Here is a 26,947-nt window from a genome sequence, read left to right as displayed (position 1 = left end):
ATCAGAAAGTGGGGGTGAGGGCGGGTGTGGCACTTTTCACTTTCACTTAAACTTTGACCCTGATTGTTCCCTAATGAAGTGGCCTGTGATTATGAACACCTGAAAATAGCGGTGTACCTAATGGAGTGTCCGAGTGACGTCACAGATCAACAGCCAATCAGAAAGTGGGGGTGAGGGCGGGTGTGGCACTTTTCACTTTCACTTACACTTGACCATGATTTTTCCCTAATGAAGTGGCCTGTTATAAGGAACACCTGAAAATGGCAGTGTACCTAATGGAGTGTCCAAGTGACGTCACGGATCAACCAGCCAATCAGAAAGTGGGGGTGAGGGCGGGTGTGGCACTTTTCACTTAAGATTTTTCCCTAATGGAGTGGCCTGTCATTAGGAACACCTGAAAATGGCGGTGTACCTAATAGAGTGTCCAAGTGACGTCACAGATCCAACAGCCAATCAGAAAGTGGGGGTGAGGGCGGGTGTGGCACTTTTCACTTTCACTTAAACTTTGACCATGATTTTTGATTTATAGAAAAAAAAAAAAAAAAAAAAGGATTGTTTGTGTGTGTCTGTGTGGGGGGGGGACGATTCGTTGAACGATTCGTTTGAACGAATCCGTTGAGTGAACTGATTCTAAAGATTCAGTTCACTTAAAAGAATTGGAATGCACATCACGAGTGCCGAACAAATTTGACCAATTATGATGTCAGTGCCCTCCTAAAGCTGCTGCCCCCGCGACCCGACCCTGGATAAGCGGAAGATGGATGGATGGATGGATGGATGACGTCAGTGCCTCCACAGTCATGAACCTCACAGCACGTCACTGATTCTATTTGATATTAGTTTCACATACGTTACAAACGGATGGCACAAATATTGCACGGCCAAAACAATAGCACAGAAACAATCAACATCTAAAATAGCAGAAAGGAATCAGACATTGACAAACGACGTGTTGCTTGCTTCCTCGCTTGCTTGGCACATCCACTTTCATGTTTCAGAGGTATTTTTCTGCATCATCGACTCCAAATCTATCTCGACATTGGCTCTTTTTTTTTTTTTCCCTTAAGGCATGAAATGAGAACAGTGACATGAACACACATTGCCAATATTGACAAATCAAATGACATCATAAATGACAATGTTGTTGCTTATTGTCATAAGCCTGTTGATCATTTCTATTCATTCTATTTCATGATATCATTTGCGCATACAGTAACATGAGCTCTGCTAAAATATACATTCAGTTCTACGAGAGAATAATTCCACACTGTCACAGTGTTATTTGTACATTAAAGAGATTTGCATCTATTTCGTGTCGCAGATATGGCTGGTCAACTTCAATCGCCGTTCTTCATCTGTGGCTCGCTACACGTGGGATTCGTCCGAGTCCAGGTCGACGGAGGAGAGAGGGAGTCGGCCAGGCGACGGCGCAGGCAGGAGTGGGGCGAGGAGGGGGTTTTCCGTGCCCTCCTCCTTGCCCAGTCGCAGCGGCGTGTCGCTTTGCGGCAGGAGCGCCGCCGTGTCAGAGTCGCCGGGACTCTCTCGGAGGCGCGTCGGCGGAGGAACCGGCGTGGTTGGCGGACCGGGGGCCGGCGTCACGCCCAGCACGGGGAGGGACGGGCGGAGGGGAGAGGCGGTGCGGGACAAAGGGGAGCTGGTTCTGGAGAGGCTTAACGGGGAGCAGGGATGGGGAGGTGGTGTCGGGGTGGAGGCGCGGGAGATGGACGGGGGCGGGGAAAGGCTGCTGCGGAGCCCCCACTGCTCTCGCTTCTCCTTGCTACTCATGGTCGCTGCAACCTACAGAAAAAAAGGACAAACTTACTAAGCGGTGCTTCTCAAACAAGTTTGAGAACCCCATCCGAATCAGCACCTGTGTTTTTGCGGGGCTGTGTAGGTCGGCGATGACGGTGGCTGATGTGACGGAGGGCACTTCCAGTTTGGGAGGCTTGGACGCGGCCAGCATGCTCTTCCTGCCTTCAACGGGAACGTCGGCCCCGCCGGGGCTCAAAGACTTGCCGCCTCCCACGCAGGTTTGCGGCCGTTGCGTTTCCGTAAAGGTGACCGACCTCTTCTGGTCCGCTTGCGCTGTTGACCACGCACACAAGTTCACGTGGTCAAAGGCAAGGTCATGGCAGAATGGTAAGAAGGTCAGCAGCACTTAAGGAGGAGGCAGGGGCGGAAGGCGGGGGGGGGGGGGGGGGGGGGGGTGCAAGACAGACATGCAGAGCGCCCTACAGTAACTGGGTGAGCTTGCAGATGGAGGTTGCGGGCCATTGCAGGGTGGAGAGGAAAGCTTAAGGTCTCGCGTCTCACCTTCACAGTCCAATAAAGTTTCTTCATTTTGAAACAAAAGGCATGAGACAGAACAGACAGAGTGAGAAATGTCAGTTTGGCGTCCGGGGGAGACAAGAAACATTGGAACAGACACGGGGGAGTGAAAGGTGGGTGAGCTCACGGTGACGACACCTTTGTTCAAATTTGCTCCACTAATTTGAGTCGAGTGTGTGTTTCTGAAGATAGGTGTTGTTACCCAGTGGTTTATTTTTGGGTTGGATGCTCCTGCGAGTTGTGGAGAGACGAGCTCCGGAACGACCGCGGGGCTCATTTTTTGGAATAGACAGCAGGGGGCGCCGCAGCTACGAGAAGAAAGACATTTTTCAAGTTTGTCACATAGGTTTTGTTTGATAACTGCATTCAAATGAAAGCGTTATTGTGTGACTGTCACTATTTTTTTTTTTTTTTTTTTACCTGTCTCAGGCCTCTCTTCCTCCCCAGTGGCGGTTGGATGAGTAGGTTTTGTTGGCCGGGCTCGCTCTGGACACTGGCAACCCTGGTAACAAATGAAAAGACACAAACATATAATACGGGTGTGACTGAGAAGCAAAAAGAGGGAAAAACAAAACGCTGGGCCACCTTTGCACCAACTCTTTGAGCACAACTCACTACGCAACACACATTTTGCTATGATTCAAACACAACAGGGGATAGAGGGGGCCTGAAGTAGCAACCACTTAACCTGGCCGCCAAAACAAAAAAAAAGAACTTTCAATCAGATTTCCACAAAAGAGAAAAACATACGTGTCGGGGTTGCTACCACAGTTGGCCCCCTTGCCCCGACAGATTGGTATCCACCAATTTGATCAGCGAGAAGCCTGATAGACATGTAAACAATGTGACTGACACACCATGGCGCCGATGATGGCTGGAAAGACCCAGAAAAACACAACACCTTGACCCCGTGACCCTTGCTTGTATTTGGTGGCGCGGCTTGGTTAAGAGAATGCAGCTGATGAGCTGAGAAAATGAGGGTCAGTGCGGAGCTCGAGGGGGGGGGGGGAAGGGGGCGGGGTCACAGACAAACTCACATTTAGAGAGAGAGAGAGAAAGTGGGAGGGGGAGGAGGAGTGTGACGGGCCGAGGTGACTCGATTGGATGCGGATGAGTGATCGAACGGAGGGAGAGGCAGCCAATTGAGGAGGGCCGCCTGGAGGCCGAGCCCCTCCCACTGCTGGACAGATGCACACATAGAAAGAGGCTGGGGGGAGCACTGTACCTAGAGAGGTTACCCTCCTGCAGAAGGCCCTGGGACTCATCTAGCACATTGGGTTCACTGTAAAAAGGGCAGGGAGGGGGGGGAGGCGAGAGCGGGAGTTTACGCTGTTAAGTCCACATCCATCAGCACCCATCAGCGTGACTTCCTGGTGGCTCGGTCGGTTTTTAAACATCATTACCAAAAAAACAACAACAATGTGAGAGAAAAGCAAAACCAACGCTGGGATGTAACTAGGAACCAATACTTTGTATTTGTGAGGAATCTTTACGTTATTATTTATCTTGCAACATTTTAGGCACAATGTTTGAAAAGTCAAGCTGAGTCAAAATAAATAATGATAATATCTTGGGGTCTTCAAAAGAATCAGGGAGCAATAAATAGGAGAGCATCAGATTTGGATATTTTCCATCTATGGAGTTGGTGGGATCATTTGCTGGTTGATCATGTTCGTAAACTGCATCAAAGTTGGACTGAAATGACAGAAAGTCAAATTGATTTTCCTTTATCACTACTCACAACTATGTAACTTCATAAAAGAGGGCAAAATATATATATTTTTTTATCAAAACCACCTTTGCATAAAATGATTTTTTTTTTTTTTACTTTTAATTTTACTCTACTGAGCAGCTGTTTGGAATTTTATTTCATTTTCCTTTATCACTACTCACAACTATGTAAGTTCATAAAAGAGGGCAAAATATATATATTTTTTTATCAAAACCACCTTTGCATAAAATGATTTTTTTTTTTTTTACTTTTAATTTTATTCTACTAGGCAGCTGTTTGGAATTTTATTTCATTTTTTAACGGTATTTACTCAAACACAAAACACGAGTCCTTTAGTGACTGACTCGACCTGAATTGTTACCTGTGGCTGGGCAGCATGGTGCTGCGGGGGGCTTCAGCTTGCAGAGCGGCCGAGCCGGTGGCGTGGCTGGAGAATCGCCGTTCCGATATCAGCCTGGGCAAGAAGGCCTCGTGCTCGCTCACCACGCTGGGGATGCTGATGGAGTCGTCTGGAGAGAGAGAGAGAGGGAAAGAACTGCTATCATACCACAGCGACACCTACGGGCGGAAGAAGGAAGTGAGCTGAAAAGAGCTCGGACTCTCTTCGTCGTCCTCATCGGTACGGCTGAGCGTGTCCTGCGAAGGCTGGCGGGACGGCTGGCTGTCCTGCTCCCACACCGTGCCCGTTCCCGTGTTGGAGCGCGACATGGTGGCCAAACTCAGGCGGTAGGCCGAAGTGGAGGTGCCCACTGTGCTGATCGACGTCTTGCCCTGGTACGCTACAAAACAAAACGCCGGATTCAGAAGGTGATCGGATGACACCGAGAAAAAAAAACAACAGAGATTCTGACCGGAGCCGCTGTGAACGGCCTCCTTGAGGATCTTCAGCTCATTGTTGAATTCTGCAAAGAGCGAGCTCTTGCACAAAGGGCGAGGGATAAATCGCCGCTCCAGCTGGTCGGCGATGTGGTGACGCGCCGTGATCTCCTCCTGCGAGTCGGCCGGCTGCGCCAATAACTACACGTGGACGGAAGACACGAGGGCATGTCGCAAAGAGATGAAGGAAGTCATTCTGCCGCCGCCTCACCTTGCACTGTATGAAGGGCCTCAGTAGGACAAAGATGGGGATGCGGGTTCGCACGATGAAGTCGATGAAGTCCCAAAAGGCCAGACCGCCCACCTTCCTGAGAGCCATCTCTTTCACCTGCAGACTCAGACGATACCATTGGTTGCCCAGAGAGCGCTCGAAGCATACCAGAACCACTTTCAGAGCTGCGGGTGAAAGAACAAACGCAGCATCAGAGCTTCTGAAGCACGTGGTGTCATTTCCGATCCATACCGAGATACGCCGCCTGGCTGGTGGACTCGGCCAGACCCTCTCTGCGAAGGTCCTTCCCCGTGTCGCCGGGGGTGGAGCAGTGAGCCGGCGAAGCGTCCAGCATGAAGTTCTTGGTGCGGGAGGTGGAGATGATGCGTGGCGGCAGCAGAATGTTGATGACCGTCTGCAGCAGCAAGAAGATCTCCGGCTGCTCCAGGTGGGGGCTGTCTATGAGAGACACAAGTGGAGATTTGGGATATATTTGCCAATGAAATATAAGAATAATGACAATAAGAACAACAAAAACATCAATAATAATGACAAAACATGAATAATAATAAAAACATCTGAATATAATAATAATAACAAGATCAAGATAAACATGAACAATAATAATGACAAAACATTAATAATAATAAACATCTGAATATAATAATAATAATCATCATAAATAATGACAATAATAGCAACAAAAAGATCAATAATAATGACAAAACATGAATAATAATAAAAACATCTGAATATAATAATAATAACAAGATCAAGATAAACATGAACAATAATAATGACAAAACATTAATAATAATAAACATCTGAATATAATAATAATAATCATCATAAATAATGACAATAATAGCAACAAAAACATCAATAATAATGAGAAAACATGAATAATAATAATACGTGTACCTTTGCTTCCAGAGCCAACAGTGAGCACAAAGGGGATCAGCAAGTTTAGCAGCATCCCCTCTCGCCTCTCCTGATTGGTGAAAGGCGAGATCATCTGGCTGAGAGGGAAGTCTTCCTTCAAGGCCTGTATGGAGAAGAAATGTCAACAGCCACAAGCTTCAAGTGTGCTTTGAAGAACGCTACCTGGATCTGTAAGGCCACCAAGCGCACCACCGCTGTGCTGAAAGGGAGCGGCGGGGAGAGGTAAGGGCTGAGATGGAGCAGAGGCAAGCCGTCCGCAACGCTGGATGGACCCACCACGCCCATCACCTGTACGCCACAACACAAAAGTCAGCAAATATTGGATTGCAATCACAAATGGGTTCTTTTCCTACCAGGTTGACGCAGACGTTGATGAGCGAACGAAGGTGAGGCAGGAAAGAGATGATTGGCTGACGCTGGAGAGTCAGACAGATGCCCTCAATCAGGTTGCTAGCTGCTTCCCACTCCACCTGTCTCCTGGAAAGCACAGAAGCAAGCAGCAGAGGCCGCCGCCGCCGCAATCCCCCCACCCGCCACCACACACACACACAGTCAGGCCGCAATCCAAAATTCATCAATTCACATTGGCGGCCAAGCTCACAAAGTAGCAGCAACAAGGAAGGCCCTGATGTGATGCACACAACATCTGGGTCTAGTCTCAGTCATGGAACTGTACATCTCCAATTGTGCGATTCCAGTTAGCCGGCCTCAAGTGGCGTTTGAATGCTTTCAACGTACGTATAACTAACCTAAAATTGAGCTGTCTAATCAACGCTGTCCAGCTAAGACCGTAAACCGACCGCACGCAACCTGAAGCACGGCATCATATTTCTGAAAGCTGTTGAAAATACTTCTCCAGAAGCTCAATGAAACGAGCAAAATACTGTATTAGACAAGCAGTTAGAGGTGTACCTAATATTGTGCCTGGATGTTGTTTATCACTGTTGCCGTGGTAGCATGTGGTGGAGATTTTTTTTTTTGGGGGGGGAAATGGTATTTTGGTCCTAACCCTAATTGGTTTCATGGCACAAGACTTGACCCGGCTGGCTACCCCACGTGTGGCTGCACAAAAACACACGACAGCAAGGAGCCAAGAAGCCGCACACACCACTGGCACAGCACGATACACTCACGTGGAGACAGAGAAAAGAAAAGTGGGATTGAACAGACCTGGTGCATAATGCCTGTGGGCGAGCGCACCTGAGCGTGGGCATTTTGTGGATCTTGTTGAACATGCGGTCCAGCCTCTTGAGGATGAGGATAAGCGCCGGGCGCACGGCTTCCGAAGACCAGTCGGTGATGGGCAGCATCTCCATGATGTAGCGCCGCAGGCCTCGGCTCTCCATGGTCAGGGTGTCGTACGGCGCTAGCTTCAGTAGGGCGTGGGCGATCTCGGCCAGCCTGGGAAGGATGAGCGCCAGTCGGGAAATGGATTGATTTCAAGGAGAAACGGATTTCAGTCATGGAGCAAATACCACTTTTGAAATTCATCGAAGGAATTCAATGGAAATGGTTTCACAAATTCATACAAATAATGGGCTGGAGTCACCTCATGTGCGACTTGATGTCCAGCAGCTCCAGCGCCGTCACCCGCGGCTCCCCGGCTACATTCTGCAGGATCTTCAGACGCGGGCCGCAGTGCTTGTAGAATTCGGTGCAGATGTTTAGCAGGGACTCTCGAGGCCGGCGGAACTCCTCCCTCGCGATGCGCTCGTCCAGCTCCTCTCTCGGCATGCCCTGACCTTCCTCCATAAGATGGATGTTGTCCCTGAGTGACACGTTCAGACCACATTCCGAGCTAGTCAGATGGTGACCGGCTCGTGGCAGATGCCTTGAAACGTAAGTCGTATTTTTGCGAGTGACACAAAACAATCCTTCGAGTTGCCTTGTAATATAAAGCCAAAAGTTCCAGATGCACTCATCTGACCTGGTGTTGACTCCTCCTGACATGGTGTGGTTAGCAGTGGTTCCTCCTTTATGGCCTTGATCACAGCGGGACATCTGCGGCGCAGTCATGGGCCTGTGAATAGATAAGATTGGAATATTGTCTCACATGAAGTCATCATCATGAAGCAGATGTGTGACCATTTTATTAAAAGGTTCTCGTTGAAGTTAGCTATTAATTGCTGGATCTCTTATCTTCAGCAAACCGTTGGGAAAAAAAACTTTGGCTGTTCCATAAAAGTCATCTTAATGGTGCGGCACCTTGTAAGGGCCTCGGAGCTGTAGAGCAGCGCCTGCAGGGAGGTGGCCAGAGCGGCAATGGCGGCGATCTCATCCCTGGCGGCCGATGCCGACTCCACGGTCATCGTGTTGCTCTTCAGCTTCTGGAGGAAACACGGAACCAGGGCCTCCAGCACCATCAGCATTTGGAGACTGAAGAAAGAAAAAGTTGAAAGTCAGACAACAAGCACAATGCCGAAACAGGACGGGATCTTTTTTTGGACCTTCGGAAGGACTCGGGTGCATACGCTGCCACGGTAACGCACAGCTTGATGGCTTCACTAATAGAAAAGGTCAAGTCCTCATTGCCATAGCAGAAGTCTGCAACAAAATTGGCACAAAGTTCATATTTATAGCCGTAATCATCCGTCCGTCTGTCTGTCCGTCCGTCCGTGTTTACCCAGAGAGCGCAAAGGTTTCTCAGCCTTAACCAGCTCCAATGCATCCAGGGCATCCTGAGTCTCGCCTTCCAGAGAGACCAAAAGGTCAAAGAGACACTGAGCTGACACTCCCTTGGAAAGGCCACTACTGGTGCTCGTCTGGAGTTGGGAAAGTTCAAACAGGATTTTCTTGACGAGTGCTCCGAAATATTTGGCGCCGGTGCTCTTACTGTGAATTCCAGCAGCGGCGCCACGCTGGCAAACAACTGGAGGATGAAGGGCTTGCGGTGGAGGATGTAGAACTGACGGCAGCAGAACTCGATTCCCTGCCTCAATAAAGGGTTGCCCTCATAGTCCGCATAAACCTGCCACCGTAGGAACAAATTGGATTTTCATGCTCAGGTTTCCATCCAAGCAGACATTTGTGTCGACACACACACACCTGCAGCATGGTGGGCAAGATCCACTGATAGCCGCTCAGCGAGAACAGATGATTGAAATGCACGGCGGTGTTGATGGCGGTCGCCGTGTGCTGCCTGACCAGGGCGCTGTCCTCTGGGTGCAGTAATAAGGCCCCGTTAAAAACGTTGAGGAACAACATCATCTCATCTCCCCACGGGTACTCGCTGGGCATTCCTAGAAACATCTCTTCAAGGAGCTTGATCCACAGCACCTTGTGGAGGGTGTCCAACCCAAATAGCTCCTTCCCTGGAAGACAAAGGGGCAGTAGCCAACTCGTGAAGAGATGATCGAGAGAATCCAAATCATCTCCCGGCAGGATCGCGACGTACCCTGCGGCTCGTTAAACAGAGAGAACTCGCCGTCGATGGCGGTTCTCGGGAAGGAAGGCAGGCGGAGCAGGTCTTCCTGGAGCAGCGAGACATGGGACTGCTTGTGCACGGCGGGCATGTGTTGAGTGAGAGAGATGAGGAAGAGCACACGGCCGACCTCCTCCAGTTTGCGGGAAAACACCTAAAAACAAAGACGGAAAAGAATAGGAGTAAGCCGGAGGCAACGGTGTCAATTCACGGAAGGTTGGCTCAACCTGTTTCTGGATCAGTTCCTGTCCTTTCTCGGGCAGCATGTGGACAAGGTTGAGCTGAGGAGAGACCGACCTCCGAAAAGGGTAGATGTCTCTCACGTATGTCTGGAAGAGGTCACGATGACATCCTCAGCGCATTTGCTTACAAAGATGCTCCTCACGGGTGTTTCTGCGCTACCTTGGAATAATGGATGAGGTTCCACCGTTTGTCCATAAGGAAGTAATGAGCCGATCTGGCCTCGGGAATGTTGAAGAACTCCAAACATTCCTACAGGGGAAAAGGGGAGGATGAAGATCGTTCATAAATATCTGGCAATCGGGTTGGAGGCGGTACCTTGAGTAAAGCTTCGAACTGTGTGTCTTCGTGGACCGGCAGCTGCGTTGGGATGTCACACTCGTTCTGTCCATGCACGACCAGGGTCTTGGTTCCTGCACCAAAAATATGAAAAGGTCATCTCTCACGTTCCTTCCAAAATAAAAATACAGAAGTTTTTTTCCCTTTGTATTATGTAAAAAAAAAAAAAAAGATATATTTTAAATATATATCATATATAAATATACATATTATATTTATATATAAATATATATATTTCAAAAAAACCTCTCACCTGGCATCGACGCCGTGACCAACAGCTTGACTTCACACTGCTCTTTCTTCATGGTCTGCTTCAGGTCTTTGAAGAAGAGCCCTTCTACGTAGCCCACCACCTCCCACAAGAAGGTGAGCGTGGCCGAGATCGCATCCATCCCCCACTCGCACGGGGTCCGCACGAAATACATGATCAGGCCCACCTGCCAGGAAAAGGCTCGACTCGAGACAAGCCCAAGATCACCGGCGATGGCGTTCACGCACTCACCAGGTAGTTGAAAAGAATGTGGGAGGTCTGCGCCGGAAGGTCTCCGATGTTTAGTAGCAGCTTCCTCAACATGTACATCAATTCATCCTGCTCATGGAAAAGGCGGAGTCACACACACACGCGAGCGAGGTGATTTGTTTGTGAGATTGCCGTCTTACCTGCCGGTTGCTCACGGTGAGTTTTTCCAAGAAATGGCGCAAGACAAGGGCAGGATCCTCAATTAGGCAGTTCCACAAGATTTGCTGGGCGATTGCGCTCACTGAGGACGCAGAGAAACAATCTTTCAGTGGATACACGCGGATTTGCAGATTTTTTTTTTCCCCAATATATTTTCTCAATATTTTCAGAAAACAATTGATGCACACTTCAAATCTTGAAATACTGAGTGAAATACAATAACACCGACCTTTAGCGCCATCTAACGGCATTACAGAAATAGCAGCGAATAGAACACAAATAGCAAACGACTGAAAAATATCGATGCTTCTTTGACGCACTGTAGAAAGTAAGAGAGCGCTCACCGGCCACGCCGTCTTCTCGCACTTCGCCGTCCTCCATGAGGTGCACGATGGGTAGCACGGCGGCGCAGATGCACGCCGGGAAGACGGCTTGCGGCGGCTGCAGCATGTGGTGCGTGGGGGTGTGTTCCGTCGTGTTCTCTTCATCTGGCGAAACACAAGATTACAAACTTGGCGAAAGTTGAAAAAGCGGCCCGATCAACTTGAGCGTCGTCATACCTTCGGCGCTAGCCAACGAGCGAACCGACCACACGGAGCCTCGGCGGAAAGAGTAATTCCTGTGAGAGTTACTGGAGGCGCAGGACGGACTAACGGACAGACGGCGAGATGCCAGGTTCACCGCTTCTTCTGCTGGCACCATCAAAGTCAAACAAGGACAGATTAGAAGTAAGAAATGAGAGAGAGAGCGCGAGCGGCGGCGGCCCACCTTCTTCCTCTTGCTCGGCCGGAGGGCTGCAGGTGGGTTCGTAGCAAGCCTCCTGCGCCACGGGGATGGCTGTGACGATGCTGGCCTCGCGACCCAGCCGCCGCTTCTCCTCCTCCTGCTGCAGGTTCTTCAGGATGTGCTCGGCTCGCTGGTGAGAGCGCGAGACGGCCCGCGCTGAGAAGGATTTCTGTGGGGGTGTGGACGGTGAGGATTTGCTACAAGCGCACAGCATTCCTCCATTGGCGCTTCCGTGTGGATCCCGGGCAGAAATACAAAACTTGCTGCATGTCATGGCATGGCATTGGCAACACGTGCTGGTACACATACTACATGAGAACATACACGGCCAAGTCTGTCTCATGGCGACCATGCATACACAGCACAACACACAGTCTGATGCATGCTGTTGTTTTTCCCCATATTCTGATCAAGATGCAACTGCCCCCCTCTTGGAAATCTCTGAAAAACAAATACAGTGGACCCAAATCCAGTAAAAAAGAAAAAAAATCTGGAAAATTTGTTTTCCCTGACATTTATGACTTGGGCTAAAAAAAAGATGCATCAGCACAAAGATCTGGACAGAAAACTTACTATGGCATGGACTGACTGAATTAATGCAGGGAACTAAAAACAAAGACAGATAAAATGATAGAGGAAGGTCTTCATCAAAATCTTTAACACTTAAAACAAGCATGCAAAATAACTAACATGAAGAGAAAAGTTAGAGAGAATGTTTGCGCAGGTTTTTTTAGAATAAAAAAAAAAGTAGATGGTTTAGTTTTTTTTAGAATTAAAAAAAAAACAACAAAAAACAACGTAGATTTTTTTTTGTTTATATGTCAACACCTTCTAAACACTTTCAAACCTTCCTAAACAGCTTTACCATGTTTAGGGAGATAAATATCATTGTGAGATACTTATGGTTGGAAAATTGGAAAGAAGGAGGACATTTCAATCATTTGAGGAATTATTATTAAAAATGATATATTATTAAAAAATACCCCGGCAAAAAAAAAAATCTCAAGTAATGGGAAAAATCTTTTCATATTTGTATCATGCGTACACTTACAGACTGGTCCTCATTGATTGGATCTTGGACACTTCCGGTGTTCTGGGGAACCCACGGGGGGTCAAAAATGGGCACACAGGGCATGCCCAGAATTGGAGACGGCAGGGTGAAGTTTATGCTGGGTGGAGGAATCTAAAACCAACATGAATAAAGTTTCACCCCTCCTGCCTTTCTTTTTTTTTTATTTGTCACCAGAATGCTTACTTTGAAGATCTGCTGAGCTCCTTCTTCCATGCGAGGCCAAACCTGGTAGCGGAAACGCCAAAGCGTGTAAAACTTGAAGATAGAGTTAATGCGCTGGCAAGCCTCTTGGTGCTGGAACTCAGCCATCATCATCTCCGTCACGGCATCGGGGACCTTCACCGCGCACAGGAGGAACATGGCGGCTGAGAAGAGAACAGGGAGAAGATCATTGAGGTGAGCTGGGGGCTCTTTTCTAAACTGGTGATCAACTTACATAGCAAATAATACAATCAAATGAAATAATAAAAGATTTTAACACCAGCAGCGGCTGCCATGTGTTCATCCACGCTGAGCAGAAGCTCCCAGGCTGCAGGCTGAATGTCTCCGTACATGTCATCGGTCAAGATTGGAGCGGCTTTGATCAGCAGGGACAAGGGAGCCGGGGACAAACTCATCACCTGCCACCAATAATTTGTACTTTGTTACGTACGTTCGTTCCACTACTGGTCCAAATCTTGGGAAGCCAAATGCCTCACCTGGTTCCTGATGTACTTGAGCATTCCAGTGTCTTTCTTCCCTTCGGTGTTGCTGTCAGTGGGCCTCCTCTTCATGGACGGCGTCCTCAGACATGATTTATCGGAACACTTGGGGGGCCAAACACGCTCTCAGTGAGGCCAACAAGAAGAAGGAGTTCTAAAACTCACCTCCTTGTTCTTCTGCGCTCGAGCACCGATGATGGCGGCGGTGGTGGCGGCGGCGGCGGCGCTGTCCTCTTGTAGGCTGTCCACCGTCTCGCCGTAGACCAGCTTGATGGCGCGGACCAGACGGGCACAGGAGCGGTTGTGGTGCTGGTAGCAGCGTGGGTGGCAGAAGTCAATGTGAGTGCAGATGAAACTCTGCTGGTTGCACAGGAGGATCATGATCTGAGGAAAAGGAGAGGGGAAAATGCGGGACCCTGTCCAAATAGTTCCGGACGGAAGCGCAGTCTACGTGACGTGGCGTACATGAAGCCAAGACATGTTGCGGTGGTAGTTGTCCTCTGCGCCGCTTGAGCTTTGGCCTTCAGGCTCAATGCTGGGTTCACTGGTACTGCAGGGACTACCTGTAAGGGGGGGGGGGGCAAAAAAAAAAAAAAAAGAAAACATGCTGTAACAATATATTTTCATCAGAACTGAAAATTGAGAAAAAAATAACACACAATCCGGTGAGGTCATTTACCGATGTCCGTGACAGTATCTCGGCTATTGGTTTGCGAAAGTATCCCCTCCTCATTCTCCGACTCGGAATCCTGCCGGGACAGTTTGGTGCTCTTCAGGCTGCCCGCCCTCCGGATGGAAGATAAGGACCCCCCCTTTTTGACACGGAAACTTCGAGCTCCTTTGATCTGAAGCAACCGCGAGCCTCCGATGCGAATCTTTCGGATGGGCGCTGGAGGGACGTGGACAAAAGGTTGGAAAAGTCTGGGGCAACCAAGGCATTTCGACAAGAGCTCACCCGCCGCCTCCTGAGCCTTCTTGTCGTCGCACACCGTGTCCGACTTGAGAGTGTGGCTGCTGCTGTTGAGCGAGTCGTGACCGTCCTCGTCGTCCAGGATGCCGGCGAAGCTGATTTTCCTCTCGTAGCGATGTCGGCCCAGCTCGGGATCCAGACGCAGGCGGCAGCTTTCCAAGTCCTGCGGATGATGAAAGAAAAGACAAACTCGGCAAAAGAAAATGAACTGAACGGCTTAGTGAAAGTCGATCACGTCTATAAAATTACCACAAGCGGTTCCGTGCGCGGTCGCGGCAAACATGGGAATGTTTCTCGCAGAAAAGTGGTGATTTCCAACAACAGCTGGCAAGCGGCCATCTTGAGAGCAAACGGGCAACCGCATTTTGTTGGATTGACTGTATCTTGGGGGAGAAACAGAACAATTAGGACTAGACGATAATATAAAAAAAGACAACAAGCAGCATCTGACTTACTATCGTCTAAATAATCCTCTTCCTCGTCCTCCTTCCTCATTCTTCGTTTGGTCTCCTCGTCGTAGATGTAGCCCAGGATGTTGGCAGGGCTCTCGCTGTCGCAGTGGCACAGTTCGCTAAGTCGCGTGCCAATGGCCTGTTTTGAGAAACACAATTAAGACTACCATTTTTTGGGTAAGATTATGAGAAGGTCTTTGGAGAAAAAAAAATAAAATAAAATCCCCCCCCTGAAAATGTTCAGCGACTCACATCTCCCCATTGGCAGAAATGTTTTGCCGCATTCCACTGGAGCTTCTGGTTCCTTTTATTGCCGACTATGGGCGATCGCCCTCTGGACAGGCCTCTTTTGGTGATGTTCACATGATGGCCCTTCATCCATTCCGGCCAGTTGCCACGGTTACAGCGATGGACAAATCGGGCGCATTCAAGGAAGAGGGATGCCCGAGCCACGATGGGCGCTTCCTGGGAAGAGAAGAGGAGAGGATAAAGTCAAGCCGGAGATGGAGGAGAAAAAAGGGGGACCCATGAGGACCAGTACCAGGTCCAGCGCGGCGGCCAGGATGGACGCGTCGGGAATGGTCCCGGGCTCGCAGCAGTTGAGCAGAAACTGGAAGCGTTTCATGCCCTGTCGAATTGCACCTAAATTCACCACATTTTTATTTTTGATGGCCTCCTGACTGGCGGCGAGACGCTCCTGGAAACCGTGCGGTCCTGGACAACAACAAAAAAAATCCAAATGGATTTCCCCGTGACTGAAGACACTTGCATCCATTTGCTTGAGAGCCACTGACAGATTCGAATTTTGTCATTCCAAGCGTCGGAAGCAGAGAAGGAGCGAAAAGCCACGTGTATGAACCACGCCACAGCAGAAAGATGGTTGAAAAGAGCAAATGAAGGGAAGGCCTGGGGATGGAGTGGGACACGCGTGCAATGCAACATTGAAAACAGCCTTTTCCAAAAATGCAGCAAATGCAAGATAAAGATGGGGGGGAGGGGGGGGCAGCGTGTGGGCGAGGGGGAGGGGGGGGGGGTCTACCATCTTTCTCTTCTGTGTGGTGAAGCTTGGATGGATTCCTCCTGCCAGACCTCCATTTACCGAGCCGCTTGAAGAAATTCTCTTCCTCGTCCCTGCTGTATTCCGGCCCGGCGGCGACGCCCTCAGATAGCTTGACCGCGCTGGTGAACTTCACCTGTGGGTGCAACCCAAGATGAGGATTATCTGGGGAAATTCATCGCTTACGACAGTGAGAGACATTTTCAAGGCATAAGAAAATAAAAAGCGCCGTCAACCTTCCTGACCTTTGAACTTTGTCGGATGAAAGAGAGTCGATCGACGGAGCTGATATCCAATAGGTCCTCCACGCCGTCGGTAAGTCCAGAGAGAGAGGAACGCTTCAGCCAGTTGCCTGGGGAAGGAACAGCATGAATGAAGTATATTAGCGCACCAGTCCAGCCACAATTTGCAAAAACACATACACGGGGCGGCTGCAAGACACCAAGGCTGGAGAAGATAGATCGATGGACAGCATTCACCATGCAGTCACAAAAACATGCAATGGAAATGACCAGAACTAGTTAAGTCACTTTATTTTTCTATGGAAAAATAAGAAGGCTCAATGTATCCTTAGTTGAAGCTGCACTCCGCGGGATTTTCTAATCACTACTGCCACCTGTGGCAGAAAAATGCATTTTTTTTAAGCCCTCTTTGGAGAAACAAAAATGCATTTTATATATGTGGTCTCGGCCAACATCGCGAGTACCGATACCAATAAGTCCCCCATATACATCCATGCATATCCATAGAGACTCCAGTCTGGGCATGCACGGCAGCAATACGGACACAGACGACAAAGATGATAAGATGAAGATGGATCCACTTGCACATACGTAAGACAGAGAAGGTGAGTGGTAGGTGAGTGCTCCTGCGGCATGCTGAGGTGCAAAAAAGGAACATGGAAAGGTGGACGAGGTGAGGTTACATGGATGTGGAGAGACATTCCTGAATCTCGTGTGAAATGTGATGATTTGGTTTTTGGTAAACACGGAGAAATTGAATTTAGGACAGATACACATGAAGACTGATTGTTTTTTTGGTTTTTTTTTTGGTCCTAAAAATTGTTGGGCGACTGCACCTACCGATGGGCAATTTGAGTTTCTTGCGGAGTGAAATCCGCCGGGATCTTGATCGGGAGCGACGGTCCGTGGTGGTACCGGAATGGGCGGTGGTGCATTCTGAGGTGTCCTGTTCCGATTGGCTGCTGGTGTCGCTGGCGGCACTCTGGGACTTAAACATCTTCCTCCAAAAGTCTTTCCTGCCCAACAAAGCTCCCGGGATCTGCTCCTCACTGGACACACAGATAAAAAGAGTCATGGGGATGTTTTCAAACTGTAAAAGAAATAAATAAGGGATTTTTTTTAAAATAATAATCATAAAAAAACAACAACAACAACAACATCTTCCTGTTTGATAGCAGAGAGATGACAGCCGGCATGACATGGATGAGGCCACAATGGTGATGAGGTGAAGACTCACTGTTCGGGGGTCTGGGGGGGTCTGCTGGAGATGTAACTGCGACACTCATCAGCAGCACCGGACACCTGACCCTTCTCCCCGGACACACCCGCTTCTGACCTGCACGCACACACCCCAACAAAAAAGAAACAAAACAAAAAAAGAGCGAGAATGCTCAGAAGTTGCACGCATGCTGTGCTCCTGCCTGCCTAGCGATCATTATGACCAAAGGCCACTCCGATTCTTACTTCCACCTTTTTTCCTTTTTTTTTTTTTGCCCAGTACATCACCACAGATGATTCGTTTCTTCAAGAAAACATATGACACCGCCTGAATGATTCATTCAACAAATTAAATCACCTTTATCTTCAAAATATTTGAAAAGCACCCCCCACCACTATTGAGGGAATGCGAGCACCAACAAAGTCTCAAAACTAAAGACGAGCAAGAGAAAAAAAAAAGAAAAACACGCCCAGTTTGCTCTACACTTTGTCTGGCCAAGGACAAATACACAAACAAGTAGCATTTAGCCCCATGCAAAAAAAAACAGGACAGACAATAAAGCAAGCAGTGATGAGATGCAGAAGAGTGAATGAATTTTTTTTCTCGGAGCCAACGACGCATTTCTTGCCAGTACCTTCTCGGACCTTGCAGTTTGCTCTCATCTTTCTCATCAGGTGTTTTGGTGGCTGTGACCTTCTCGGCGCTGTCCAGGAGAGCGCTCAGAGCCACTCGGCGAAAAACATTTCCGTGCGCCTCCTTGATGAACTGCACTAGCTGGCGGATGTCACAGTACAGGCCCTGCCAAGGAGGAGGTCAGCGCCATCAAGCAATTTGATCTTTTTTTTAATTGAATGCACCTTTACACATTATGTATGGTCCATATTTTTCCAAAATCCAATAAAAATGAAATGTGTGTTATCGGGCTTTAGTGGGAATTTTTTTAAATATTAATTTTGCATAATCCTTCAATCTGAATTTCATTTTGATGCAGCGAGGTGTAAAAGTCAAACACCCACCAGATTCTCTGGACTGTGAAGCTCATGTGTTGTGGAGGCGCAGCGCGTGATCAGCGACTTGAACATGCAGCCCACCACCACCGCCTCCATGTTCTGCGCCAGGGACTTGTTGTCTCCCGTGGTGAAATTATTCCCAAAGCCCGCCTTGTCTGGAGAAAAACAAAACAAAAAAAACAAGAAAGGGTGGAAAAGAGCATGGATCACACAGGGGTGTGGTTTAGTCAGCAGAACAAGACAGAAAACGATTATTGCGTACGACAGGTTGGGGTAAAGAAAACAGCATATGGGAGGGGGAGGGGGGGGGGGGGAAGTGAAAAGGAAAAAAAGTAATACATGCAAGTGACTAAGGCCTGCTCTCCAGCCGCATTGAACGAATTACTCTCTTGACGTCAAGAATAGGGATTTTCTAAATTTAGACTCGCAGGCGAGATTTGTCACTTTAGGACAGAGCGAGAGGGGGCAGAGATGGAAGCAGCTTCTGCTCAGGTGGCTTTATCACAAAATCAATGCTCTATTGATTATACATTATGTGTATCTACCGATGTTTCGTTTTTTCGCCCTCCTGGACCTCTCACCTGCACTGCCGTACTCTGCAAGAGAAAAGAGGCGGGGCACAGGTTGTGATTGACATCAGGCCAGCACAGACATGTACGTGGTGTTAGGAAAAGACCTCCTCAGAGAGGTCAACCCAGGGAACACACACGCAAAAGTAACTCACACACACACACAAGGATTTCATCATCAAAACACTCATCAGTTCGCTCACTTGCCAAAACATTTCTTGCAATTTTGTATGAGGTCCCACAAGCAGAGATAGAAACAATTGGCAGCGCCGCAGATTGAACGGAGATGCGATGAGCGAAGCTTTGGATTGGCAAGTGGACGAAAATGAATGAGCAAGGAAGGAAAGGAGGAAGGAAGGAAGGAAGGAAGGAAGGACCGAGGGAGGAAAGGACTGAAGAAGGATGCGGCAGGTGGAGGAGGAGGAAGTGAAGGCGGGCGACTGCACAAGCAGCGAGAGAAACAGAAAAAGCACTGAAAGGGAAAACAGTCAAGATTTGTCAAAACACCTTTTGAAAAAAAAAAAAAAATACTACACTTAATTATTGATAGAAAAAAATATAAATTGGAATAAATAAATAAATAACGCAAGCCTTTTAAAACCATTTTGATGGTCTTAATTATCTTCATGACAATAAATGTTGCTCTCTTTTAAACTCCATCACAAGTAACGGCAAAAAAATACTACACTTAATTAACGATTCAATTAAAAAATATTACACAAAAGTCTCCCCCTAAATAAATATTTCATAGGCACAGACCACTCGAGGAAGCTTGCATAGCAAACTTTGAAAATCCTCCGTCTAATAAATATCCAGATGCCCTGTTTTTAATGTTTTACTGCTCATCTCCACATTCAATATGGACATTCTGTTGCAGCGACCCAAAACTGATATGGAAAAAAAATCAAAATCCACCTGCCTCTCTCAAAGGCACATACTACTCACTGTCGGTGATAGGCTCCATGCAGAAGCCCAGCAGAGCGTGAAGGAAATCCACAATGTTATTCAGAGAGTCTTTGTTGACGTAGTCGCGCATGGTCTGGCGAAACTGCAGCTTGTCCAGCTTGTAAAGGTTGGTCAGGCAGCTTTGGGCCTGACACCACAGAATCAGAAAAGATTGATTTCGCCCATATTTTGCTGGCTTGCTGGAAGAAGCACCACCCTGACCCTGACCTGCATCCTCAGGCGATCTCCTGAAAGGCCACGGTGTCCCTCGCCGCATCCGTAAGCACAGCCCAGAGATTTGACGATCTTGATGAGCATGGAAAGGGCCAGTCGATGAGTGCTGAGGCAAGAGCTCTCTTCCTGTTTAGTTCAAACACATTACAAGTATGTCGACATTTATGAAGATAGGAAAGAAGAATTGGGTTTGCTGTTATCGGCAGCCATTTCGGAGAGCAGTCGAGATTGTGTGGGTGCAGAGTATGGCCACACGGTGGCAGTGTGCCATCTACCAAGCCATTGTTTGTGTGAGCGGATTGAGACGTGTATCCATGGCAACGGACAGACAGTTAGTGGGTCAGTGAGTTCACTTTTCAAGTTTCATTGAACATTTTGTAGTGGTAGGGACTTAGCGTAGATTATAAATTCATAGAATGTATGTACTCAAAAGATATTCTCCCTTCAACTCGCAATATGCCAGGAGAGCATAGCTGTGATGATTTCCAATTTGCAAGTGGGAATTTCAAAGAGCCACCAAATTCAAACTCACCTTTTTGTCATTGTCCTTGTTATTCTTCACATCATCTTTGCTCCCTTGCCCACTTCCTCCGCCGCTCCCCCCTCCGCCTCCGCTGCCACCATCTCCGCCGGCTCCTCCTCCCCCGCCGCCGCCGCCACCTCCTCCTCCTCCCAGGTTGGAGCCAACTGTGTCCTTGGCTCGCACCTCCTCGTTCTCCTTGTTGTCGGGCTTGGACAGCTTTTTGCCCATCCCAGGCACCACGCCCAGCTGCAGCAGGCAGTCGATAATGTTGAGCGCCACATCGCAGATCCTGGAGCTGATGTCATGGCTGAGGACAGCGTAGAGGGCACGCAGCACAGCCTGGCACAAAAAAAAGAACAGGTCACAAGGGCTCGTCGTGAAAAGAGAACAAAAAATAAAAAAATACCATCTTTTTGTGACTCACTGTGAGGTCTAACATTCCGTTTTTCAGCACAAAGTTATTGGTGCCCTCAATGTTGTCGCCTTCTTCTTGGCACGAGTAGTTGATGCAAGAGTCAGTCAGGCTGCGGGGAAGGTTGGCGCAAGCCAGCGGCTCCACGGGCATCTCCGGGACCACCACGGGGTTGCACAGCCGCTTCATGTGCTCGGTGAAGAAGTCGGCGTAGCCCACGTTGAAGGACGCCACGGTCGTGTTGAACGCGGCCATGGTGATGGTGGAGATCTGGGATCGAACTGTCGGTACGTACAAGAAGGTGGGCGTTTTGCTGACAAATATTAGCATGGAGGTTCCTCACCTTCTTTGACGGTGTTGTCGCTGTGGCTGTTTGAGTGGTCGGGCATGTCTCTGAGAAGCGAGTGGTGGGAATGCGAGTGCTTGGCGCTCAGGCTGTCGGCGTCGGCGGCTGTGTCCGTGCTGCCCCGCCGGGTCAATTTACCTGCCGCACACTTGCTGTCAGGTAAATCATCTTTCTTTCTTGTCAATATGAAGAAGTCGCCACAAACCCATGATGGTGGCCTGCCAGCCGCCCCGGTCCAGAGTACGCCGATCATCGCCCAGGCCGGAGAAGCTCCCGAAGGAGAAGGTGCTCCGAGTGGGAGAGACGTCGAGGTGGTCCTCGTGGAGCAGGAAGGGGACGCCCATGCGACGCTGGCGCTTCTTCCCTGTGTGATGAAAGGGGATGGACCCCTTTCTCTCGCGATCTTCACGCCGGTTCTTAAACTGGGAAAAAAAAAAAAAAAGACTTTCCCACTAAGGAGCACTCTTTAGTGCTTTTGATTAAAAAAAAAAAGATCTGGATGTGATTATCTGACCTTCTTAAAGATGTTCATGCCAAGGTCAGATGAAAGGTCCGGTACAGCTTGGCGACGAAGGTTGGTGAGGGAAACTTTTGTGAATGTCTCAGTGCTCAGAGATTTGCCCTCCTCGTTGCATTTCAGACTCATATCCTGCCAAGGTTTAAAAACACGAACGCTGTTTTTTTGCACTGTCAGCGTTTTTGAACTAGAGTGATTGTGTGTGTTGAATCTGTTACCTGAGTTTTGTGGGTATTGACCAGCGAAGGAGTAGCAGCCACCATGGAGCTGCTCCGCGGGCGCGGCAGAGGAGCCACCAGCGGTTCCGGGACACGTTCGGGCCTCTCTTCCAGAATCTGTCTCAGCCGTTGGCGGTAGTACATCAATGCCCAGTGCACCCCCTCCTCGGTCCAGTGGGGCTGCAGGAGGCAGCGCAGTACCGCCACATCAAAGTAGGTGGCATAGCGGGCGCGCTGAGACAGGGATGCGGGCACGCCGGCTGGGGCTGACGTCCTGGAGAGAAAGCAATCAGAGATGAATCCTGCAAAAATGTCATCAAAGGTACAGCACAGTGACAAGATGCTTTGCTACTTTATGGTCCTTGCTTATTTTTGCCCATTATCAGAGTCCAGATGAATTAGCTTTAAAATCAGAGAGGAGTAGAAACTGTTCATTTGGAAAAAAAAATGAATGGAAATAGAAAAACTGATTTAGTATTGACACAAAGTCGATTTGGCTTCACGGGCCACATTAAATGATGTGGCGGACCGTTGGACATTAGAGGAAAGTGGAAAGTAAAAGCCAGCCAGCCCCGCCTCCTACATCATCGCTTCAGCCCATTGTTAATAAAAGCAGATGAAGGTCAGCGCTCCGTGAGCGTCGCTCGGCCGAAGGGAAACATATCGATACCGCCAGAGCGAAGGCGAGAGATGGACGACGGCGTTTCATTTTGTCGGCTGCAACGGATGAAACGCTCGATAGCGACATGAATCACTTTGGCGGCGGACGGACGGCGTCATGTTTCACCCTCCATCTGGGTTGCCATGGATACAGGTTGTCAACACCCACCCCGCGGGGGGGGGGGGCAGCCTGCGGTTGCCATGGAAACTGCCTCAGCAGTGCGAGGGATGTGCGGCACTGCGGGATGACTAAGCTGCATTCATCGCAGGAGAGGAAATGTGAACATGCTAGATAGACAAAGACATTCGCCACAAGTTGACTTGGATTGAGGGGGGGGCTGTAAAATGATTGTGCTATCAATTCAATTCAGAACGTGCCCTTCAATAGCGCATTTCTCATTTTCACGCTCCTATATCGGTATCAGTTGCCCTCTTGTGGCCGTTTTATGATAAAGGTCTGATAGATGAATAGACTTGAAATAGAAAACCAGAATTGAAAAATTTCAAGCAACATATAAGTCTTAAGTTTAAAATGATCTGTCATTGTTTTCTGGGGGAAAATCGGATCAAAAGTACTCGTGGTATCGGGACTTGGTATCGGTGGGTATCTCTGACTACTCAAAACTCGAGTTCTCATATTGGTATGGGTCTGAAAAATAAAAAGAAATGAAAAATCCCCACTTGATCACACGAGTGGCATTGCTCTTTTGCATCTGATATTAAAATCCACACAAAGTCGGAAATCAGGTATCATTAGATGCCAGGCAAAAAGCGACTGAGCCCAATGTCTGGCAATATTGCCAGACTTGCCGCGGGCAGCCCAAAGCAAGCCAGGCAACAGTGCCAGCCGGTTACTTCAGCATAATTACCTCGCTTTCGCGGGCAAATACTCCCTCAAGTCGAGGCCGCGCCACACGAGCGAGGAGACAGCGGCGCTCCGAGCGACAACATTAGCGCAGCTTTCCGAGCTGTGCGCTTCGCAGACATTTCGAAATGCTCAGTCACCAGCCAGATGATGACACCGGCTCGGGGTCGTCGCGGGTCGCCGCTGTTCCCGGAGCAAATCGCTCATCGTGACAGCCTCCGCGTTGGGAAATAATAAGGAACATTGTATTGGATGGATTAACAACGCAAAGGTGGAAGCGTCGGACAGATTCATGGAGATGAATTAGAACGAGAAAATAGGTAATTGAATACGAGGCCGATGCTGCGTGCCGCGCTTATGTTCAATTATTGAGACGTTGATTCACCGATAATGGAGATTTGTTGTGATGCCGTTTGTTGACATCAATTGATCATTTTGCAGTAGTATTCATTTGTTCCAAAGCTGTGATTTGTGAGACAATTATTGACTCCTGAAAAAAATGTTCATTTGGGGCTGTGACTTCAAGTGTGTCTTCTGTGTGAGGCATCTTTTTTTTTTTTTTTTTTTTCTGCCGTCAAGCGTCACTCACTTCTTCTTGGACGGTCCTTTGACCGCTGGGGGTTGCTGAGAGGGTCCGCCTTTTTCCACAGAGTTACCACGGCGACAGCTATGCTCTCCTGCGGCTGGGGAGGAGGAAGAATCGGAATGGCCAGCCTCACAAACCACCTGGAAGCCCTGCAGAAGGAAGGAAGGAAGGAAAAAGCAGGAAAGCTGAGCTCAAGAGACAAGCACATGATTAAAGACCTGGAAGGTTCCTGTTCCAACTAACCACATTAGTGGGAGCCAGCTAATCAACGGCAGCATCGTCACTACACAGTCCAAACGACATTTCACCATTTTTATTATTTTATTATTGATGAATGCCAAGTGTTGAAAAGCAAACATCTAAAATCATCCATTTACATGAGCTTTAATTAGAAGATGCTATTATTAACATGAATCCTACGGTTAATGGATTTTTCCCATAATGATGAATAAAGTCAAATTTATCATAATGTCCTAATTCCAAAAGTAAATGTGAAGTGAAGGAGTGACAATAAAAATGAATCATAACAAAGACAAAGCCCAGAATGTTCAAAATAAATTAATAAAGTTGACTAATGATGTTGAGTCATTCAATCCTTCCGGGCATTTTAAAACATTTTGGGCTTTCAACTCAGCAAGTTGTTATTCATATGTCAGATTATTTTTAAAATGCTGTAAAAATAAACGAGGTAGCCTTTGGCCTTTTGAAGCCTCCTTGAATGCGTTGCAAGCACTCACCATGGGAGCAGGATTTCCCGATCCACTGGGGCTGCACTGGTTGATAACTGGGGACTTTCGCTTTGCTGGTGAAGCAAATCAAAGAAAAAGAAATCCAAATCTTTCTTTCATCTCCAGATCTGAAAGATCCGCTTGCCACTCACCTGTTAGGATGTTTCGGACCGGTTTGATCAGTGCGGTGAAGGCGGGAATATCGGGCTGGCGGTGCTCCCACATGGGCTGCCAAATAATCAGACCGCTGACCAGTCGGAAGGTCAAGTCGGACTCCTGCGACAAGAGTGGAATTTTCACTTGCGCACACCAGCCCATTGGGGAAGAATGTCAATGTGTGAAATGACCTTGATCCGGTGGATGAGAGGCGCAAAGAGGAACACAAACAGCTCCACCGTGGCCATGCTCTTGTGGAATAACTTGGTTCGAGCGTGTTCGTCCTCCTCCAGCAGGGAGCTGCCGTGCTGTGGGCCCGACCCCCCGAAGGCAGAGCTGGAGCAGGAGCCGGGCGCACCTGGAGAGGAGCCCTGGTTTCCCACGGCCTGCAGGAAGGCGCCGCCACTGCCGGCGCCGCCGCCGGCAGACCAAGCGTGACCCAGGCTGGGCTCGTGGTTGCATTCCTGGGCGGCATCCAACAGCATCCAGTGAAGCGTGTGGAGCAGCTTGGTTTCGGCCACGCCCAGTTTGTCCTGATGACCTGCCAGAGGTCAAAAGACAACTGTTGATGTGGCCACCATTTTTACACATCTTCTCAGCCCCATCTATCATACAGACAGACTTTCCTTACCCAATTTGTTCCTATTGGACAGTAAGATGGAAGTACAATGGAGAACGTGCGGCAGGGCAGCCTGGACCAGCTCCCAGCGGGAGATGCTTTGGATGGCCTCGGACAGGTCCGGTGACAAGCCGTGCAGCTTATTCTCCACCAAGACGCGCTCAAAGGACTGGAGAGGCAGCCAGAGAGGAACAGAAGAGACACATAAGACTCTTTCTTTGACTGTGTCCGCCATGGTCTGGAGCGAAATGAGGCCCATGGGGGAAGACAGTGGCAGCTCTATGTCCATCCCAAGGGGGATCTGGCCAGGCATCATTATGGATATGAGTTCTGGCTCCTGGGCAGCGCAATGCAGCCAGCCGGCAAAACTAATTTGCTAAATGCAAAATGAAGAGTGCACTTGATTTGCAGGTGAATGAAAGCAAAAAGAGATTATCTGCTTATTGCTCATATGGCAATATTCCAATGACTTACCACGCAAGATGCTTCATATTTTTTCCCCAGCTTGGGACGCAGAAACGCACTGAAAAGAGACGAGAGAGAAAAAAAACAAGGAGAAGGCATGACATCAATGTATAACGATGCATTTTCTTTCTTTTCATTCGCCAATGTCGGTGTTCATTTCCAGCTGTGACATCACCGGTACCGTTCTCCATTGAAAGCACCTTTTGGTCTTAGATGTCCACCAAGCTGACGAACGACGCCAAGCAAACACCTGTTCTGTTTATCAGTCTTTGCTAACCTGGTCTGCCGCCACAAGAAGGTCTGGATGGGGAACGGGATTCCTTTCCCGCACTCGGGCTCGTTGTCATCCAAGCTTTTTCTCTTCACCATGTTGCTCGGTCCTCCCCGCCTGTCCTAGCGCCTGCGTGAGTGCGTGCGTGCGACCACCGGTTGGCGGCGGCGGCGGCTGGCTCAGGTGAGCGGCGAGCTTCTCTCACGACATGATTGGATTCGTGCTGCGTAAAATGGCTGCAAGTGTCCGTCACCGTGCGGATGGAGGGAGGGAGGGAGGGAGGGAGGGAGGGAGGAAGGGGAGGGGGAGGAGCGGAGGGGGGTCGGATGAGATTTTAGAACCGCCCATCAACAGCGACAGCGAAAAGGTCACCGAAAGTCGATGTGCGCGTGAGTTTGCGTGCACGCGGCGAAGAAGACGCTGCATCTGTACACTGGCGTAGCTAGAGGGGGGGCCGGGGCAGGGGCAGTGCCCTCCCCTAAAAAAAAAATGCACCACAACCTAATATGCGCAATAGTGAGCTAACATGAGATGAATCTAAAGTAATGTTTTATTT

General features: G+C 48.8%; 1 protein-coding gene across 8 annotated transcripts; it reads right to left on the bottom strand.

Annotated features, from left to right (window-relative positions):
• Positions 1-824: 824 nt before the first annotated feature.
• On the bottom strand, positions 825-26,613 carry unc80 (unc-80 homolog (C. elegans)). Of its 8 annotated transcripts, none has more exons than XM_085921980.1 (66): positions 26,398-26,613; positions 26,130-26,178; positions 25,668-25,824; positions 25,228-25,577; positions 25,033-25,156; positions 24,890-24,954; positions 24,156-24,301; positions 22,042-22,315; positions 21,821-21,955; positions 21,512-21,728; positions 21,304-21,444; positions 20,973-21,241; positions 20,558-20,887; positions 20,020-20,151; positions 19,792-19,939; positions 18,823-18,873; positions 18,284-18,432; positions 17,902-18,065; positions 17,286-17,384; positions 16,889-17,097; positions 16,052-16,158; positions 15,789-15,942; positions 15,291-15,463; positions 15,002-15,214; positions 14,753-14,888; positions 14,547-14,680; positions 14,283-14,460; positions 14,007-14,216; positions 13,793-13,890; positions 13,493-13,711; positions 13,325-13,432; positions 13,108-13,246; positions 12,810-12,991; positions 12,606-12,737; positions 11,537-11,723; positions 11,329-11,460; positions 11,113-11,256; positions 10,750-10,850; positions 10,592-10,678; positions 10,343-10,526; positions 10,069-10,163; positions 9,913-10,002; positions 9,738-9,839; positions 9,484-9,664; positions 9,135-9,400; positions 8,923-9,057; positions 8,713-8,851; positions 8,537-8,633; positions 8,295-8,465; positions 8,017-8,109; positions 7,639-7,857; positions 7,290-7,490; positions 6,443-6,566; positions 6,252-6,377; positions 6,069-6,192; positions 5,400-5,606; positions 5,148-5,332; positions 4,912-5,077; positions 4,660-4,839; positions 4,422-4,569; positions 3,554-3,610; positions 2,749-2,830; positions 2,531-2,636; positions 2,236-2,334; positions 1,871-2,085; positions 825-1,797 (listed from the first exon to the last, which is right to left on the bottom strand). In XM_085921980.1, exons 1-66 carry the CDS (start codon positions 26,487-26,489, stop codon positions 1,366-1,368), a joined length of 10,359 nt encoding a protein of 3,452 aa, XP_085778106.1. In that variant the 5' UTR covers positions 26,490-26,613; the 3' UTR covers positions 825-1,365. The 8 variants fall into 8 exon arrangements, with proteins under 8 accessions (XP_085778106.1, XP_085778115.1, XP_085778125.1 ...); XM_085921989.1 differs by having other exon boundaries at positions 11,329-11,457; XM_085921999.1 differs by having other exon boundaries at positions 18,859-18,873.
• Between the last annotated feature and the right edge of the window lie 334 nt (positions 26,614-26,947).

Source organism: Syngnathus leptorhynchus, chromosome 1, assembly GCF_054491065.1.
Source record: "Syngnathus leptorhynchus isolate UIUO chromosome 1, UIUO_Slep, whole genome shotgun sequence".
NCBI lineage: Eukaryota > Metazoa > Chordata > Actinopteri > Syngnathiformes > Syngnathidae > Syngnathus > Syngnathus leptorhynchus.
Note: the sequence above shows the minus strand (reverse complement) of the source record. Positions and strands in the feature narration are given on the sequence as shown.

What these genes read in the sequence shown, in the direction of transcription:
- unc80 (XM_085921980.1), bottom strand. Translation starts at nt 26,489, where the DNA reads ATGGTGAAGAGAAAAAGCTTGGATGACAACGAGCCCGAGTGCGGGAAA. An exon ending in GCATGAACATCTTTAAGAAG is followed by an intron (nt 21,729 to 21,820) that starts GTCAGATAATCA and finishes TTTTTTTCCCAG; the next exon opens with TTTAAGAACCGGCGTGAAGA. An exon ending in CGCGCACGGAACCGCTTGTG is followed by an intron (nt 14,461 to 14,546) that starts GTAATTTTATAG and finishes CATCATCCGCAG; the next exon opens with GACTTGGAAAGCTGCCGCCT.